Source organism: Biomphalaria glabrata, chromosome 14 (genome assembly GCF_947242115.1).
Source record: "Biomphalaria glabrata chromosome 14, xgBioGlab47.1, whole genome shotgun sequence".
NCBI classification, from domain to species: Eukaryota; Metazoa; Mollusca; class Gastropoda; family Planorbidae; genus Biomphalaria; species Biomphalaria glabrata.
In genome coordinates this window covers 417,750-434,163 of record NC_074724.1, presented here as the reverse complement: position 1 = coordinate 434,163, position 16,414 = coordinate 417,750, and the positions used below count along the sequence as shown (strand labels likewise).

Here is a 16,414-nt window from a genome sequence, read left to right as displayed (position 1 = left end):
TAATATCTTTTGAAATAACGTCTGGACTTTATATATATATATATATATATATTTATTTATAGCTTTTATATAGCGCTACTTTCATGCTTATAGCATGCTCAGATCGCTTTGGTCCAATCTCATTTGTGGACCAGTGGTGGGGAGGAAGGGAGGGGGAATCTAGGAGAAGGTTTTCCGTGCTGCCTTTAGGCGCTCAGTAAACACAACTCTGCCCGAGTCGGGTGTCGAACCTCGAGCCCCCTTCTAGGTAGCCAAGCCAAGCTAAGTTCAAGCGCTTAGCCTCTCGAACACGCTTCCAGATAGAGATAGAAGAATTTAAGAATTGTAAACGAGGATCATTAAATAGTGGAACTGTGATAAAATATTACAAAAGAACAAAAACCACATTTTATCAAATAATTGGACTTTAACATATAATGTCTTTTAATGTCAGCAGTAAGAGGAAACCCTACAATCGTCATGGGTCTCTATATGTATTCAATACACAACATTATAATATATATTAAAATTTCTGTTATATAACATTCGATTTATACTAAGTCAGCACATTATAAACACTCACACACACGCACACACACACACAAATATGATCACACTTACATCTGAACAACAAGCCCCCCCCCCGCCCCTCCCCCCTCCCACGATGTGGCAACCCACTGTGGTTGAACCGAGGAACAAGAATGCTGACCTGACCCCTTACTTTCATGGACTCTTGTTTGACCATCAAGGCGATTTGGTGTATGAAAAAATACTGACCAGGGATTCTCATAAGACTATATAAGGAACACCGGTAGGCCAAGATTGATACTTTTGAATCTATCCTCTATTGTTTCTATGCTCGAAAATGAGCTACGGATTCCAAAGATATAATTAAAAATTAATGAAATAAAACTGGTGTTGTACATTTTGTTTACCAAAACAATTTCAGGGTTCAAATATTGTAATTATTTGATGTTTAGGATAGAGAATCAAAGAAAGATATCGTTACATCTTCTGTGAAGCACAGGCTTTTATTCAGTGTCACTTTAACTCTTTCTCTCCTAACTGACGTTGATTCCACCAGAATGTGGTAAATAATTACGGAGAGAAAGAGTTAAGCCTTATTTAACCCTTACCGAAATTCCTATCCTGTCGCTAATAAGCTCATTTTTCTTTACATTTGAAATGATAAAATGACGCAGTAGGTTAAATTACCTTAAATGACGTCATTAACTTAAAAAGGTTTCGTCCCTCTTTATTTTTAACCGCTATAGTCGTAAATAAACAAGGCACACCCGATTCGCGTAAATTGGCCATAAAATAAATAAAAAAAGAACAGCAATGGATCATTTATAATGTCATGGACTATATAATGAATGAGAGTGAAATACATCATATGAAGTTTAGTTAATATGTTTATATAATAATTCAGTTTGAACACGCTTTATATAGGTACTTAAAGCTTAGAGATTATTTCTAGGCCATTTCCACGGCAGTCGCGAATAGAGTTGATCAGTCGTCATGGATACAAGGGCAGTAACTCGAGCACTCGTTGACAGTCAAGCGAGACAATTTAAAATTTGGCTGAGGTGATGACTGCTGAGTCAAGTACTAAGTAAACCATCACCATCTTAAAACTTGTCCAAGATACCAAGTGCCACAAGACATTACAAGCACATGACATCAACAGCATATGTCAGCTTAGCACATGACATCACAGACCAGGATTTAGACTGCGGAGTCTTGGATTTTAAGAGTATTTAGTTTTTCGACAACGTTAGCCTGGGATCTTTCTCTGCGAGCTTCAGCATGGGCGGAGTCAAAAAGATTCAAGAGAGACAACTTGCTTTTAAAGTCGTCGCTGTTAACTGTGGGAAAAAAAAAGAGAGAAAACCTTAAAACAATCAATACTAAACGATGGAGCTATATTGAACTTTTACTGTTTTGTACTAAAGAACATCAAGCTATAATTGTTACAATATCTGTCATCACGCCCCACTGTTCTGTCATCACGCCCTACTGCTCTGTCATCACGCCCCACTGCTCTGTCATCACGCCCAACTGCTCTGTCATCAAGCCCCACTGCTCTGTCATCACGCCCCACTGTTCTGTCATCACGCCCCACTGTTCTGTCATCACGCCCCACTGTTCTACCATCACGCCCCACTGTTCTACCATCACGCCACACTCTGTCATCACGCCACACTCTGTCATCACGCCACACTCTGTCATCACGCCACACTCTGTCATCACGCCCCACTCTGTCATCACGCACCACTCTGTCATCACGCCCCACTCTGTTATCACGCCCCACTCTGTCATCACGCCCCACTCTGTCATCACGCCCCACTCTGTCATCACGCCCCACTCTGTCATCACGCCCCACTCTGTCATCACGCCCCACTCTGTCACCACGCCCCCCTGCTCTGTCATCACGCCCCACTCTGTCATCACGCACCACTCTGTCATCACGCCCCACTCTGTCATCACGCCCCACTGTTCTGTCATCACGCCCCACTGTTCTACCATCACGCCACACTCTGTCATCACGCCACACTCTGTCATCACGCCCCACTCTGTCATCACGCTCCACTCTGTCATCACGCCCCACTCCTCTGCCATCACGCCCCTACTGCTCTGAAAGTTAAGAAAGAGGTTACTTACGTTTACTTGTAACTTTGACTCTCCTGGGCGCCAACCCATGGACGTGATGGTGCTCTTCACTCATCCCATCCTCATCCACTGTAGACTCGACCCATCGACTGCGTGGCACACACACGAGAGACAGGCAGGGGCGGAATATTCGGCGCAGCTCCTCACGGAAGTGATCCCCAAAGAAGCAATAGATGACAAAGTTAATGGAGCAGTTGGTGTAGAGCATCATGGCAGAGACATGGTAGACTACAGGGACACATAGAGAAATCAATCAATCAATCAATCAACTAATCACTCAATCAACTAATCAATCATTTGGTGTACAATAATCATAGCAGAGACATGGTAGACTACAGGGACACATAGAGAAATCAATCAATCAATCAATCAATCAACTAATCACTCAATCAACTAATCAATCATTTGGTGTACAATAATCATAGCAGAGACATGGTAGACTACAGGGACACATAGAGAAATCAATCAATCAATCAATCAATCACTCAATCAACTAATCAATCATTTGGTGTACAATAATCATAGCAGAGACATGGTAGACTACAGGGACACATAGAGAAATCAATCAATCAATCAATCAATTAATCACTCAATCAACTAATCAATCAATTTGGTGTACAAAAATCACAGCAGAGACATGGTAGACTACAGGGACACATAGAAAATCAATCAATCACTCAATCAACTAATCAATCAATTTGATGTACAATAATCATAGCAGAGACATGGTAGACTTGAGACACTCGTATCATAGAATAATCAATCAATCAATCAACTAATCAATCAATTTGGTGTACAAAAATCATAGCAGAGACATGGTAGACTTCATGTCTTGCTTACTATAATGAATAATTGTTCAAAGTTTATAATTGATCCGACATTGGGTGTGGGAGTAATAACATGTACACACTTTTGACCAGACAGACAGAGGGAGTTGATATAAGCTTTGTAAAAACTAGAAGACTACATTAAAAAAAAAAAAGCTACCTAGAATACGACTCACAAAAAAAAAACTAGAATACTACTCACAAAAATTAAACTTATATCTGCCTGCTGGAGTATCCTCAAACATCTTGGGTCCAAACAAATGTTGCATGGCGTACGGAAGTTCGTTCAGTAATATTTGAATGTCGCAGGCAAACAGAATACCAGCAAGTATTTGAACCACTGCAGTAAATCAATGGGTAGAGTTGAATTTAAACAAATTCAGCGTTACCACATTTAAACACAACATCAAACTGAATAAGACATCAAATTTATAAAATCATTATAGGGCACAATATGAAAATACCGCGTTAAATCAAAACATTGCAGTTCAACAAAACAGCACACCTAAACACAACGCCGTACTTCATTTGAACACAACAGCACACGTAAACACAACGCCGTACTTCATTTGAACACAACAGCACACGTAAACACAACGCCACGTTGAAACACAACTGTCGTAAACACAAGGCTAAAACTTAACTCAATGTCACACTTAAACACAAGGCTTCGTTAAGAAAGAGTGCAGTATCTTACATGATCACGCTATCCCAGCTGTGAACCTACAGATTTGGCCACACCTAATGCAGACAAAGCCGCTGTCCACCTTGGGCCTATATATAAGTCTTTCGTTACGCCGTCTGAGCCTGCCTTCATTAAAGGCTCCTTCCTTGGGTCTCCAATATTTGCCCCACGATCTTCGTGACAGCCCTCCAACTGTTTTTCAGAGGCCATATACTGCAATCTGCTTTAGCACAACGGCGCCTGATTTGATCTGTATAGCGATTCCGGGTCTGCAATTTATAAGCTACACTGATGGACTAAACACAGTACACAGTACACAGTACTCAGTACACAGCACACAGTACACAGCACACAGTACACAGCACACAGTACACATCTCTAACATGCTGGGAAGACGTTCTCCTCGTCCCATATGCTAGGACAAATTTGTACAAACGCTCCTTCTTCCCTAGCGCTATTAGAGCATGGAATGGGTTGCCTGAGCTAGCCAGGAAAACCAGTGACTTGGCAAAATTTAAGTCATTGGTTAATACCCATGACTAAATGCATGACGCGTAGGACGTAATCATCTTCTTTTTTTTTAAGTAACGTCTGTGTTATATAAGATAAGATAACACTTAACCACTGACTGACCAATGTGTTCACCTCTGGTGTCCAGCTAAAAGAGATTTGTATTTGGTGATTGTGTTGTCCAGTGATACGATAAGATAACTTACTCCTTTCTTTCTTGACCACCACAGGAGTCTTCAAGTGGTCGAAGCGCCGGTAGGAGCCCACTTTGATGAGGATGCCGATGTTCATGAGGATAATGAGTGAGCCAGGCACGATGAAGAAAATGGTGATCTGAAGGATGTGGTAGATGTTGTCGCGGCTGAGATCACAAGAGAGAAGACGCCTGGGGAGGAAGTGCAATTTGATCTTTAGACAAAATGATAAAACGCAGACTAGATCAGTTATGCACAAACTTTCGTCCCGCAGGGTAAATCCGGCCCCTTGGCGCGGTGCTATTTTGTCTCTGGAAACTTCTGCCATGGACTGCCCACTTAGCAGAGGTTTTGGTAATGGTCGTTGACTTGTAGCACCAAACTGCTGGTAGACAACTAAACCGCAGTAGACGTATCGCATTTCAACTTATAAAACTTGAAATAATTTGAATAAGATCTTTATGAACGATACTACATATAACATTGATTACAATAAAGACAAAATTCAACTTGAGATGAAATGAAATTGATGCAATAGATATTTTGAACGAAATTTAACTCACTACAAAAAAAAAACACCAAAAGGGCCGCATGAATGCCACTAAGGTACTCATTAAATTGTTAATGGTTTTATAATATTCTCTTATAAAAGTGGTCCTGTCAGCATCGTGTTTCAAAAAAAAAAATGTAAGGCTTTACAGCCTTATACTAATTTAATGTTACACATTTTACGAGATAATGCTATAGCTTACATCCGTAGACAGTTTACCGGACTACCAGTAAGCCTCATCCTTTTCGGGGCCCGCACACTTAGCGATGAAAAAGCAACATAAGGCCTATATTTCGTATTAAGATATAGGAGTTCATTGTATGCATGTGTACAATTATCGATACATTATCAAAGTTAGCGTAATGGCCTTAAGGACTGATAGACCCAGAATTAGAGGCCCTTTCTATGACAAGTTATGGGCCGGATGGTATAGAAATGCCCGGGCCGATTTTGACACCAAGTCCGTCCCTGCATATCACAAACACTGGCCTCTGTCCTTATCTAAAATGTACACACTTCCGCTCATTCGTGATTACGTTCTTACATATATGATATATAAATAAAAATAGATTATACACACATACTGACATTCACCTGTGACATTGTCTTAACTCTTTCTCTCCTAACTGACGATACCAGCGTTGATTCCACCAGAATGTGATAAATAATTACGGAGAGAAAGAGTTAATGGCGTGTTTAATCTATTCATGATTTCGACTTGTAAATTAAGTTTATTTTAATTAATAAACAGGATTGCTTCCCCTAGCTAGTGTCTTCAAAGATTCGGTGGAATTGGCATCATGGTACATAACTCTGGAAATAGTACATGTAATCGAACACTGTTATCGCTGCTGTAATCCAGCTTAAACCTGTGCACCTACCCAGACTCCGAGTGGGCGGCTTTGATGGCGATGTAGTGATGTTGTGATAGATAGAGTTCGAACGCTGTCACGCACATTATAATGGAGATGGCTAGCGCGTGAACAAAAGTCTTGGAACAGATGCGTGTGGCCCTGGATGAACAGAAGACAGCATTGATATCTATGTCAGTGAAGTCTTGTAAGTGATATCTATGTCAGGGATGTCTTTGTAAGAGATATCTATGTCAGGGATATCTATGTAACGGATATTTATGTCAGTGACGTCTATCTAAGTGATACCTATGACAGTGATATCTATGTAAGTGATATTTACGTCAGTGATTTCTATGTCAATTATATCTGTATGTCAATTATATCTGTATGTCAGTGTTATCTTTGTAAATGATATCTATGTAAGTGATACCCATGTCAGTGATATCCATGTCAGTGATATCCATGTCAGTGATATCTTTTATCCCTTACTGCATCTATGTGTCTGTAAAGTCTTTGTTTGTCTGTATGTTTTTCCATTTTTTGTTTGTTTTGTAGCTGATGAAGGCCTCGTGGCCCAAACGTCCTTTGTTTTACTTGGTCCGGCAGGGTTACATATATGCATGTTTTTCGTATTTTCTATACAGTGATATCTATGTCTGTGATATCCATGTCAGTGATATCTATGTCTGTGATATTGATATCAATGTCAGAGTTATATTCCAGTGATATCTATCATATTATCTATGTCAATATGTTAATATCTATTCCAGTGATTTTTGTATATACAGTGTTAATAAAATAAATAATGGCTTCTAGACAGAGTTATATCTATTAATAGCATAGGCAATAGATTAGGATAGTTACTGGCTTACATATCAACAATAGACAAACTAGATTACTACTTTAAATATCACAACCAAGGAACCAACCAGGTAACCAATTTAAAAAAAAACGACAATGGTCTAACGAGATTAATGGCTTAAACATACCGAAAATGGTTTAACTAGATTAATGCCTTAAGGATCCCAACCATGGTCTAACTAGGTTGCTGACTTAAGTATCTCAAACATGGTCTAACTAGATTACTGGCTTAAACATCCCAACCATGGTCTAACTAGATTGCTGACTTAAGTATCTCAAACATGGTCTAACTAGATTACTGGCTTAAAGATCCCAACCATGGTATAACTAGATTACTGGCTTAAGCATCCCAACCATGGTCTAACTAGATTACTGCCTTAAAGATCCCAACCATGGTATAACTAGATTACTGGCTTAAGCATCCCAACCATGGTCTAATTAGATTACTGCCTTAAAGATCCCAACCATGGTATAACTAGATTACTGGCTTAAGCATCCCAACCATGGTCTAATTAGATTACTGCCTTAAAGATCCCAACCATGGTATAACTAGATTACTGGCTTAAGCATCCCAACCATGGTCTAATTAGATTACTGCCTTAAAGATCCCAACCATGGTATAACTAGATTACTGGCTTAAGCATCCCAACCATGGTCTAACAAGATTACTGGCTTAAACATCCCAACCATGGTCTAACAAGATTACTGGCTTAAGCATCCCAACCATGGTCTAACTAGATTGCTGCCTTAAGGATCCCAACCATGGTCTAACTAGATTGCTGCCTTAAGGATCCCAACCATGGTCTAACTAGATTACTGCATTAAAGATCCCAACCATGGTCTAACTAGATTACTGTCTTGAATATTCTAACAATAGACTAACTACATTATTGGTTTAAACTCTCCAAACAAATAAATTGCCAGGTTACAGGCATAGATATAGGTAAAAGAAGATTATAATTATCTTATCTTTTAAAGAAACGTCTCTAATTTATAAGATTAGTTGTGAAAACATTTCTGCCAATACACGGATGCTTATGACATCTCAGCCTGTTGATAGCTACCACCATAGGGGTGGAATGTGAATCGGTAGTTTGGAACTAGGCGTTCAGACCGTGCGACACCACCTGGGCATCGGCTCTTGCGATTCCTTAAGGAAACGGTACCAGGATAAAGAGGAGGAGGCAGACAGGGAAGAAATCAAAGAATGGACGGGGCTGCCATTGAAGGAGGTTCTATCAAAGGCAAAGAACAGAGAGGAATGGAGAAGGACTGTCAACAGATCTTGTGTTGTGCCCTTAATTGATTTTATTATTCGCATACTACGCCACCCTATTAAAGGAGGAAAAAAAAAATTAATAATAACTTTATTTTTGTTATTATTTTGGTTGACAGGACATTGGGTAAATAAAATAAGCTTATCTTAACCTTAGTCCAATGGAAGCAAATAATGAATGCATACACGTTAAAAGTCACAAACTATTCAAGAACCAGAACTCTGCGAAGCTACTAACAACTATAGCGAGATTTCCAAACGTTTTAAGGCAGCGGTTCTCAGCCTGTTATGCTCGGCGACCCCTTTTTTTCAATCCCCCAATCTTCTGCGACCCTCCCCCCCCCCTCGCTCACACATACAGCAATAGAAGAATAGACAATAACAATTCATTTTTTCGCTGGTCTTTGGCGACCCCTGTCAAATCGTCAATCGACCCCCAAAGGGGTCGCGACCCACAGGTTGAGAGCCCCTGTTTTAAGGCTATTAGTATAAACAACTGACCTGGATGGGTCTTGGACATACAACAGTTTACATGACGTCACAGCGGCCATCAACCAGTTCGAAGTAGTGTGTAGGGCATATGTCAGAATAAAGTGGATCCTGATAGAAACAGTGACAACCAATGAGAGGGATTTGATAGTCTGAAGAAGATTTGATAGTGTGAAGAAGATTTGATAGTCTGCAGAAGATTTGATAGTGTGAAGAAGATTTGATAGTGTGAAGAAGATTTGATAGTGTGAAGAAGATTTGACAGTCTGAAGAAGATTTGATAGTGTGAAGGAGATTTGATAGTCTGAAGAAGATTTGATAGTGTGAAGGAGATTTGATAGTGTGAAGAAGATTTGTTAGTCTGTAGAAGATTTGATGGTGTGAAGAAAATTTGATAGTCTGAAGAATATTTGATAGTGTGAAGAAGATTTGATAGTCTGAAGAAGATTTGATAGTCTGAAGAAGATTTGATAGTCTGAAGAAGATTTGATAGTGTGAAGAAGATTTGATAGTGTGAAGAAGATTTGTTAGTCTGTAGAAGATTTGATGGTGTGAAGAAAATTTGATAGTCTGAAGAAGATTTGATAGTGTAAAGAAGATTTGATAGTCTGAAGAAGATTTGATAGTCTGAAGAAGATTTGATAGTGTGAAGAAGATTTGATAGTCTGAAGAAGATTTGATAGTCTGAAGAAGATTTGATAGTCTGAAGAAGATTTGATAGTCTGAAGAAGATTTGATAGTGTGAAGAAGATTTGATAGTCTGAAGAAGATTTGATAGTCTGAAGAAGATTTGATAGTCTGAAGGAGATTTGAAAGTCTGAAGAAGATTTGATAGTCTGAAGAAGATTTGATAGTGTGAAGAAGATTTGATAGTCTGAAGAAGATTTGATAGTCTGAAGAAGATTTGATAGTCTGAAGAAGATTTGATAGTGTGAAGAAGATTTGATAGTGTGAAGAAGATTTGATAGTGTGAAGAAGATTTGATAGTCTGAAGAAGAGTTTATAGTCTGAATAAGATTTGATTGTCTTAAGATTTGATAGTCTGAAGAAGATTTGATAGTCTGAAGAGGATTTGATAGTCTGAAGAAGATTTGATAGTCTGAAGAGGATTTGATAGTCTGAAGAAGATTTGATAATCTGAAGCAGATTTAATAGTCTGAAGCAGATTTGATAGTGGGGAGGATATTTAATGGCTGCCTGGTCTTGTGGTTTGCGCTCTGGACTTTCGTTCGATAGTCATAATATGTGTCGGGTTCAAACGTTGCCCGCTGCCATCCCCGTCGTCCTGCGGGAAGTTTTGGATAGGAAAGAAAAACATATCTAATGGTGATATGATGGTCTAATGATGATATGATAGTGGAATGATGATATGATGGTCTAATGATGATATGATGGTCTAATTGTGATATTATGGTATAACTGTAATATGATGGTCTAATGATATGATGGTCTAATGGTGATATGATAGTGGAATGATGATATGACGGTCTATAGATGATATGATGGTCTAATTGTGATATGATGGTCTCACTGTGATCTGATGGCCTAATGATGATATCATGGTCTAATGGTGATATGATAGTGGAATGATGATATGATGGTCTAATGATGATATGATGGACTAATTGTGATATGATGGTCTACCTGTGATATGATGGCCTAATGATGATATCATGGTCTAATGGTGATATGATAGTGGAATGATGATATGATGGTCTAATGATGATTTGATGGTGTAATGGTCTAATGATGATTTGATAACTGTGATATGATGTCCTAATGATGATATGATGGTCTAATGGTGATATGATGGTCTCACTGTGATATGATGGCCTAATGATGATATGATGGTCTAATGGTGATATGATAGTGGAATGATGATATGGTGGTCTTATGATGATATGATGGTCTAACTGTGATATGATGGCCTAATGTTGATATGATGGTCTAATGTTGATATGATGGTGGAATGGTGCTACAATCATCGGATGGTGACCATAATCCTATTGTAGTATCCGTATGCTTTACAACTTTGATACAACTATATAAAGCTTATTTCAATGCGGCTAATCCTAGACCACTTGTGCTCAGACCAAGGGCCGTGAGTCATATCCGGTCACTAGACATTGCTATCCAATATCTGAAATCTTCTAACAACAGTGCCTTATGAAGTCGGAGCTAGTTGGTTTTCAATAAAATTGAAGACTTTTTTTTTTTCGTTGGTTCGGGCAGTGAGGCGTTTGTCGGGAAATTATTTTGCCCCGGACAGAAAAAGTATGGGCACCTTTGCTCTAAGCCATTGCCCCTTCCCTAAATCAAAAGTCCTCTTTGATGGGGGGAGTTCTGAGCGTTTGCCTCTTCCCTAAGTCAACGCTATTTTTTTTAGCAGAAGGAAAATTCAGAGCTATAACCTTAATCAGGGGCGGACTGGCTATATTGGCATTCGGGCAAATGCCCGGTGGGCCGGTACCTAAATGGGCCGGTAGAACCACAGTAATCATCTTTTTTTTTAAAAAAAAAAAATCACATCTGTTTTATAAGATAAGGGCCGCATGGATGTCACTTCGGCACGTATTAAATTTGGAAGGTTTTCTAGTATTCGTTTACAAAAGAGGCCCTCAGAGTGAAGTATTTATAGTCACTGTATGCATGTGTACAGCTATCGATACATTATCAAACTTGACAGAATGATTTTGAGGACATTTTGACCTAGAATTATCTTATCTTATCTTATATAATACAGACGTTACTTCAAAAAAGAAGATGATTACGTCCAACGCGTCATGCATTTAGTCATGCATATTAACCAATGACTTAAATTCTGACAAGTCACTGGTTTTCCTGGCTAGCTCAGGCAACCCATTCCATGCTCTAATAGCACTAGGGAAGAAGGAGCATTTGTACAAATTTGTCCTAGCATATGGGACGAGGAATGTGCCTTTTTTTGGATGTCCATATATAATATACAAATTATGGGCCGGACGAAATAGAGAGGCCCGGGCCGATTTTGACACCCAGTCCGACCCTGACCTTAATGTCAATATTGGTAGTCATGAAAAAAATTAGAATGAACAATTTATGAACTTGAAAGTTCAGACGCACAATCATGTATACACTGAAAATGGCCACAGAAACAGATGACCTCTACACCATCTACCTATCATCATCGTATGGTCTAAAAGGGGCAACTTTTTCTCTTTTTTTTTACAAAATAAAATAAACAAAAAAATGAACATGACAGTTCAGACCTACTTGCATGTGTACACTGAAAAGTTCCTAATGTCCGAGTCAATGAGTCCGATAATCCACAACCGCGTCGTGCCTATGGCCAGGTTTAGGATGTTAATAAAGGCCAAGTAGGTCAAGTACATAGCCACAAAGTTATGCCTGAGCGACTTCGACCTGAGAATCAATATGGTGATCATGTTGCCCGTGATACCAAGGATTAAGAGAAAAGGAGGGTAAATCTGTAGTATAACATGCTCCGCCTCCAAAAAGGTGTTGGTGTCTCTCTTTGCGTTGGAACTGTTCAGCTCGACCTCGTTCTCACTGTAAGAGTTCAAAGGTAACTGCATTTCCAGACATTCTTCAAGCAGAATGTCACGGGCCCATGGTCTACTGTCTTAGAGTCAGGTAGCATCTCACATTTTGTAGGGGTAGACACTAAAACCAGAAAAAAAACTTAAAAAATACTTTTATAAAAGCTTAATTTTTAAATTTTTTTATTAGTCACAGATTTAAAAATATACTGTTGCAGGGGGTAGACAACTGCATAGTAAATCTCACATTTTGTAGGGGTAGACACTAAAACCAGAAAAAAAACTTAAAAAATACTTTTATAAAAGCTTAATTTTTAAAATTTTTTATTAGTCACAGATTTAAAAATATACTGTTGCAAGGGGTAGACAACTGCGTAGTAAGAAAAGATAAAGGATGACACGGGCCCATTGTCTACTGTCTTAGAGTCAGGTAGCATCTCACATTTTGTAGGGGTAGACACTAAAATCAGAAAAAAAAACTTAAAAAATACTTTTTAAAAAAGATTAATATTAAAAATTTCTATTAGTCACAAATTTAAAAAGACAACTGCATAGAAAAAAAGATAAACAAAGGATGTCACGGGCCCATGGTCTACTGTCTTAGAGTCAGGTAGCATCTCACATTTTGTAGGGGTAGACACTAAAACCAGAAAAAAAACTTTAAAAATACTTTTAAAAAAGCTTATTATTAAAATTTTCGATTAGTCACGGATTTAAAAATATATGCAGGGAGTAGACAACGGCATAGAAAAAAACGATAAACAAAGGATTCTTAACTTAAGCCTTTAGGGTCACATATATGCATGGAATTTGTATGTTGTATCAATTAGTTTGGACCAGTCATGTAATTAAATTTGTAATTTATCTAAACTAACAATCTGTGCGATTACAAATATTTTTACCAATTTTTGTTTTGTTTGGGGCAATTTCATGCGTTTAGCATTCTCAATAACAAGATCCTATCACTTGTAAGGACCAGGCTAAGCAGAAATGTATTTTATTTACGATCTGACGGTCACCAGTTACAGTACTCGCGGCAAACCATTTTGTGCTGGCCAGATTTCTTCCAGTCCAAAGTTTACAAAGGCCTTTCTTTCGACTTCCTGGATGTCAATTTTCTACCCAGGGTGTTTTTATTTACTGGTTAAGGCGTCAGTTGCACACATTCTCCCGTCAGTGTTAACATTTCACCGGACCCAATATTTAAATGCATTCTTGATGCGCGGTGGCTAAGTAGTGAAGCGCTTGGCTTCTGAACCAGTAACATTGAGTTCAAATCCTTGTGAAGTCTGGGATTTTTTATTTCGGGATCGTTTGGACGCCTCTAAGCCCATCCAATTCTAATGGGTACCCCAATTAGTTAGGTAAAAGTAATTGTGGTTTGTTTAGGTTGGATTATTTCCTATTGGTTTAAAATAATTAAACCATATTCTAAATTTAGTATTATTTTTTTATTTCAAGTATAAAACTGAAATAAAAAAAAACAACAAATATAACAATTAGAAAAAAAAATGAAGGTTTGATCACTTTGATGGTACAGAGTGTTTGGAGAGTATAACTACTTAGTATCAAGCACGACTGTGAAAAGATGAGTTCCTATATCTGGTGAGTCAAGCCTGTTCCTAGACCTTGGTCTTTTGTTTCAACATAATTAGACAAAAAAAAATGTAAATCCCTCTTTACCTAGAAAAAATCATGAAAGTGTAGAATAAATAAGAATTGGGCCAGCTAACGTTCTCTATGCGTGTATAGAAAAAAAAACTTGTTATAAACTATCTAGGCATGACCAACGCATAATCTTTCGACTCAGAACCGGACACAACAGAATGAGACATCATGTGTCCATTAAAAGTCGGGACGAGCGAAATCGCACCTTGTCGAACATCGCCAGAGAATACTGACCATCTCCTTCATAGCCACATACTATATGAAGAGGCCCGAACAGCACTCTGGCTCCAAAACTCTCCTGTAGAAGAAAAACTATACGAAGAACTGACTGGTTTGGAAACCACTGCGCGGTTCATACGAGATATCGGATTACAGATCTGAACCCTCCGACATGTACAATGAGAACGAAGAAGAAAAAGACAAACTCGACCAGAAATCATGTCATCTTTGTTTCAAAGTGAAGTCAAATTGTCGTACTTCAACAATGACAAAACCATGTAACATTCAAAGCTTTATCGCACTGAATGACAAACAACTACACACATAGTAGAGATCACAACACGAAATAGGGTCAGTACAAAGTCTAACAAATGCTTAACAAACACTAGGGGCGACAATCAAATTAACAATTTCACGACACAAATTTAAGGCAGTTCAAAGGTCATAGCGGTGTTGGAATTTAATTTTCCAGTTTCCCGGCAGAATTTAATACAATCAATTCATTTTAGTCTACATTTACTGTGGAATTTAATTTATTCACGTGTATGCATGCAAATTAATTACTCCAATTGTTCGTGGAACAGGCCTCACGGAGCTTTGCCATATGCGCAACTCAGTTTGGAAAATACCGATTTAGTATAAAAACGAATGAGCTTATAAAAATTCATATTGATTTAGATTTCTACACTTAAAAATGACAGAATAATCTAGATCTACATGAAATATACCCCTGTAATAATAACAGTAAAGTAAACTGCTCCATTTCATTTGTCATCTGTTTCTTTGGCTAACGCTGAACGAGCAGGGTGTCATGTGGCCAGCACAACGACCAACCGCCTTTACTTTTCCAACTAGTGTCAGGTATCCATTTGAAATGGATGGACTCAGGAGTTATTTTAACAATCCCGAAATTAAAAATTTCGAGATTCGAACCCAGAAACCAAGTGCTTTACCACTCGGCCATCATGCAGCCATAATAATAATAATAATGATGATAATAATAATAGTAATAATAATAATAATACAAATATTAAATAAATAATTAAATACATATTAAATATTATACAAATATCATAATTCCCTTTCAGACTTTGCAATCTATAGGCTAGATAATGTAAAGATCATCTATATTTGTGGCCAAATGTTAACGAGGGTGTTATGTGGCCAGCACAACGACCATCCGTTTTTAGTTTTCCAAAACTAATGTCAGGTACCCATTAGAACTGGGTGGACTCAAAGGCGCCCAAAATCAATAATACCAGCCTTCACCGAGATTCGAACCCAGGACAGCCGGTTCGGAAGTCAAACGCTTTACAACTCGGCCACCGAGCCTCTAATAAAAATATTGAAAGTATATTAATAATAAGCTCAATCTTCCTGGTCAAAGATAAGTACAACCTCATTTCCTATGATTATGAATTCGAAGATCGATGTGAAGTATAATCTTCGCTTTGTAAAGCCGATAGCAGAAGAGCTTTTTGAATGTACTCCATAATTCCTATATATTTATCCTATTTTGTAAATTTATATATAGCTGTAGCAATGTTGCATTGTTATATAGGAAAGGCATGTGTACATCTAGATCTAGATCTTATTTCCTTTCGGGGAATAAACAGGATCAAGACTTGTATTAAACCACAAATTTATCTAATATGGTTCATAGCCTCTGTAACTTTTAAATGAGTCCATTCTAAGAAGGGTCAAAGGAACCTAATGACTCAGTCACTAAATGGTACTCTTCTCAGCCTTACCGTAAGAGAAATAAAAACACAATAGAAAAAGAGACTGAAGCTAGATATCCATTAGTGTCTCTGCAATAGAGAGATCATTTTATTTTGGACCACTTCCTTTTCTGCAAAGTTTCACAAAAAGACTTTTCGGGAAATTCCGATTAAAATTCTTTGAATAAATAAATCGCACCATTTTCTTATCTTATAAATTACAGACGTGACTTCAAAAAAGAAGATAATTACGTCCTTTGCATTAAATGTGTCAATCTAGTCATACATGTTAATCAATGAACTTAACTCTGCAAAGTCGTTAGTTTTCCTGACTGATTCAGGCAACCTATTCCATTCTCTAATGGCACA

The 16,414-nt window shown here is 38.1% G+C and overlaps 1 protein-coding gene across 2 annotated transcripts; it reads right to left on the bottom strand.

Annotated features, from left to right (window-relative positions):
* Positions 1-644: 644 nt before the first annotated feature.
* Positions 645-16,160, bottom strand: LOC106059742 (C-C chemokine receptor type 1-like). 2 transcript variants are annotated; one of them, XM_056011648.1, is made up of 8 exons: positions 16,076-16,160; positions 12,151-12,561; positions 8,911-9,009; positions 6,300-6,431; positions 4,881-5,059; positions 3,682-3,819; positions 2,644-2,880; positions 645-1,847 (listed from the first exon to the last, which is right to left on the bottom strand). In XM_056011648.1, the coding sequence occupies exons 2-8, from the start codon at positions 12,471-12,473 to the stop codon at positions 1,708-1,710; spliced, it is 1,248 nt and encodes a 415-aa protein (XP_055867623.1). In that variant the 5' UTR covers positions 12,474-12,561; positions 16,076-16,160; the 3' UTR covers positions 645-1,707. The 2 variants fall into 2 exon arrangements, with proteins under 2 accessions (XP_055867623.1, XP_055867624.1); XM_056011649.1 differs by lacking the exon at positions 6,300-6,431.
* Between the last annotated feature and the right edge of the window lie 254 nt (positions 16,161-16,414).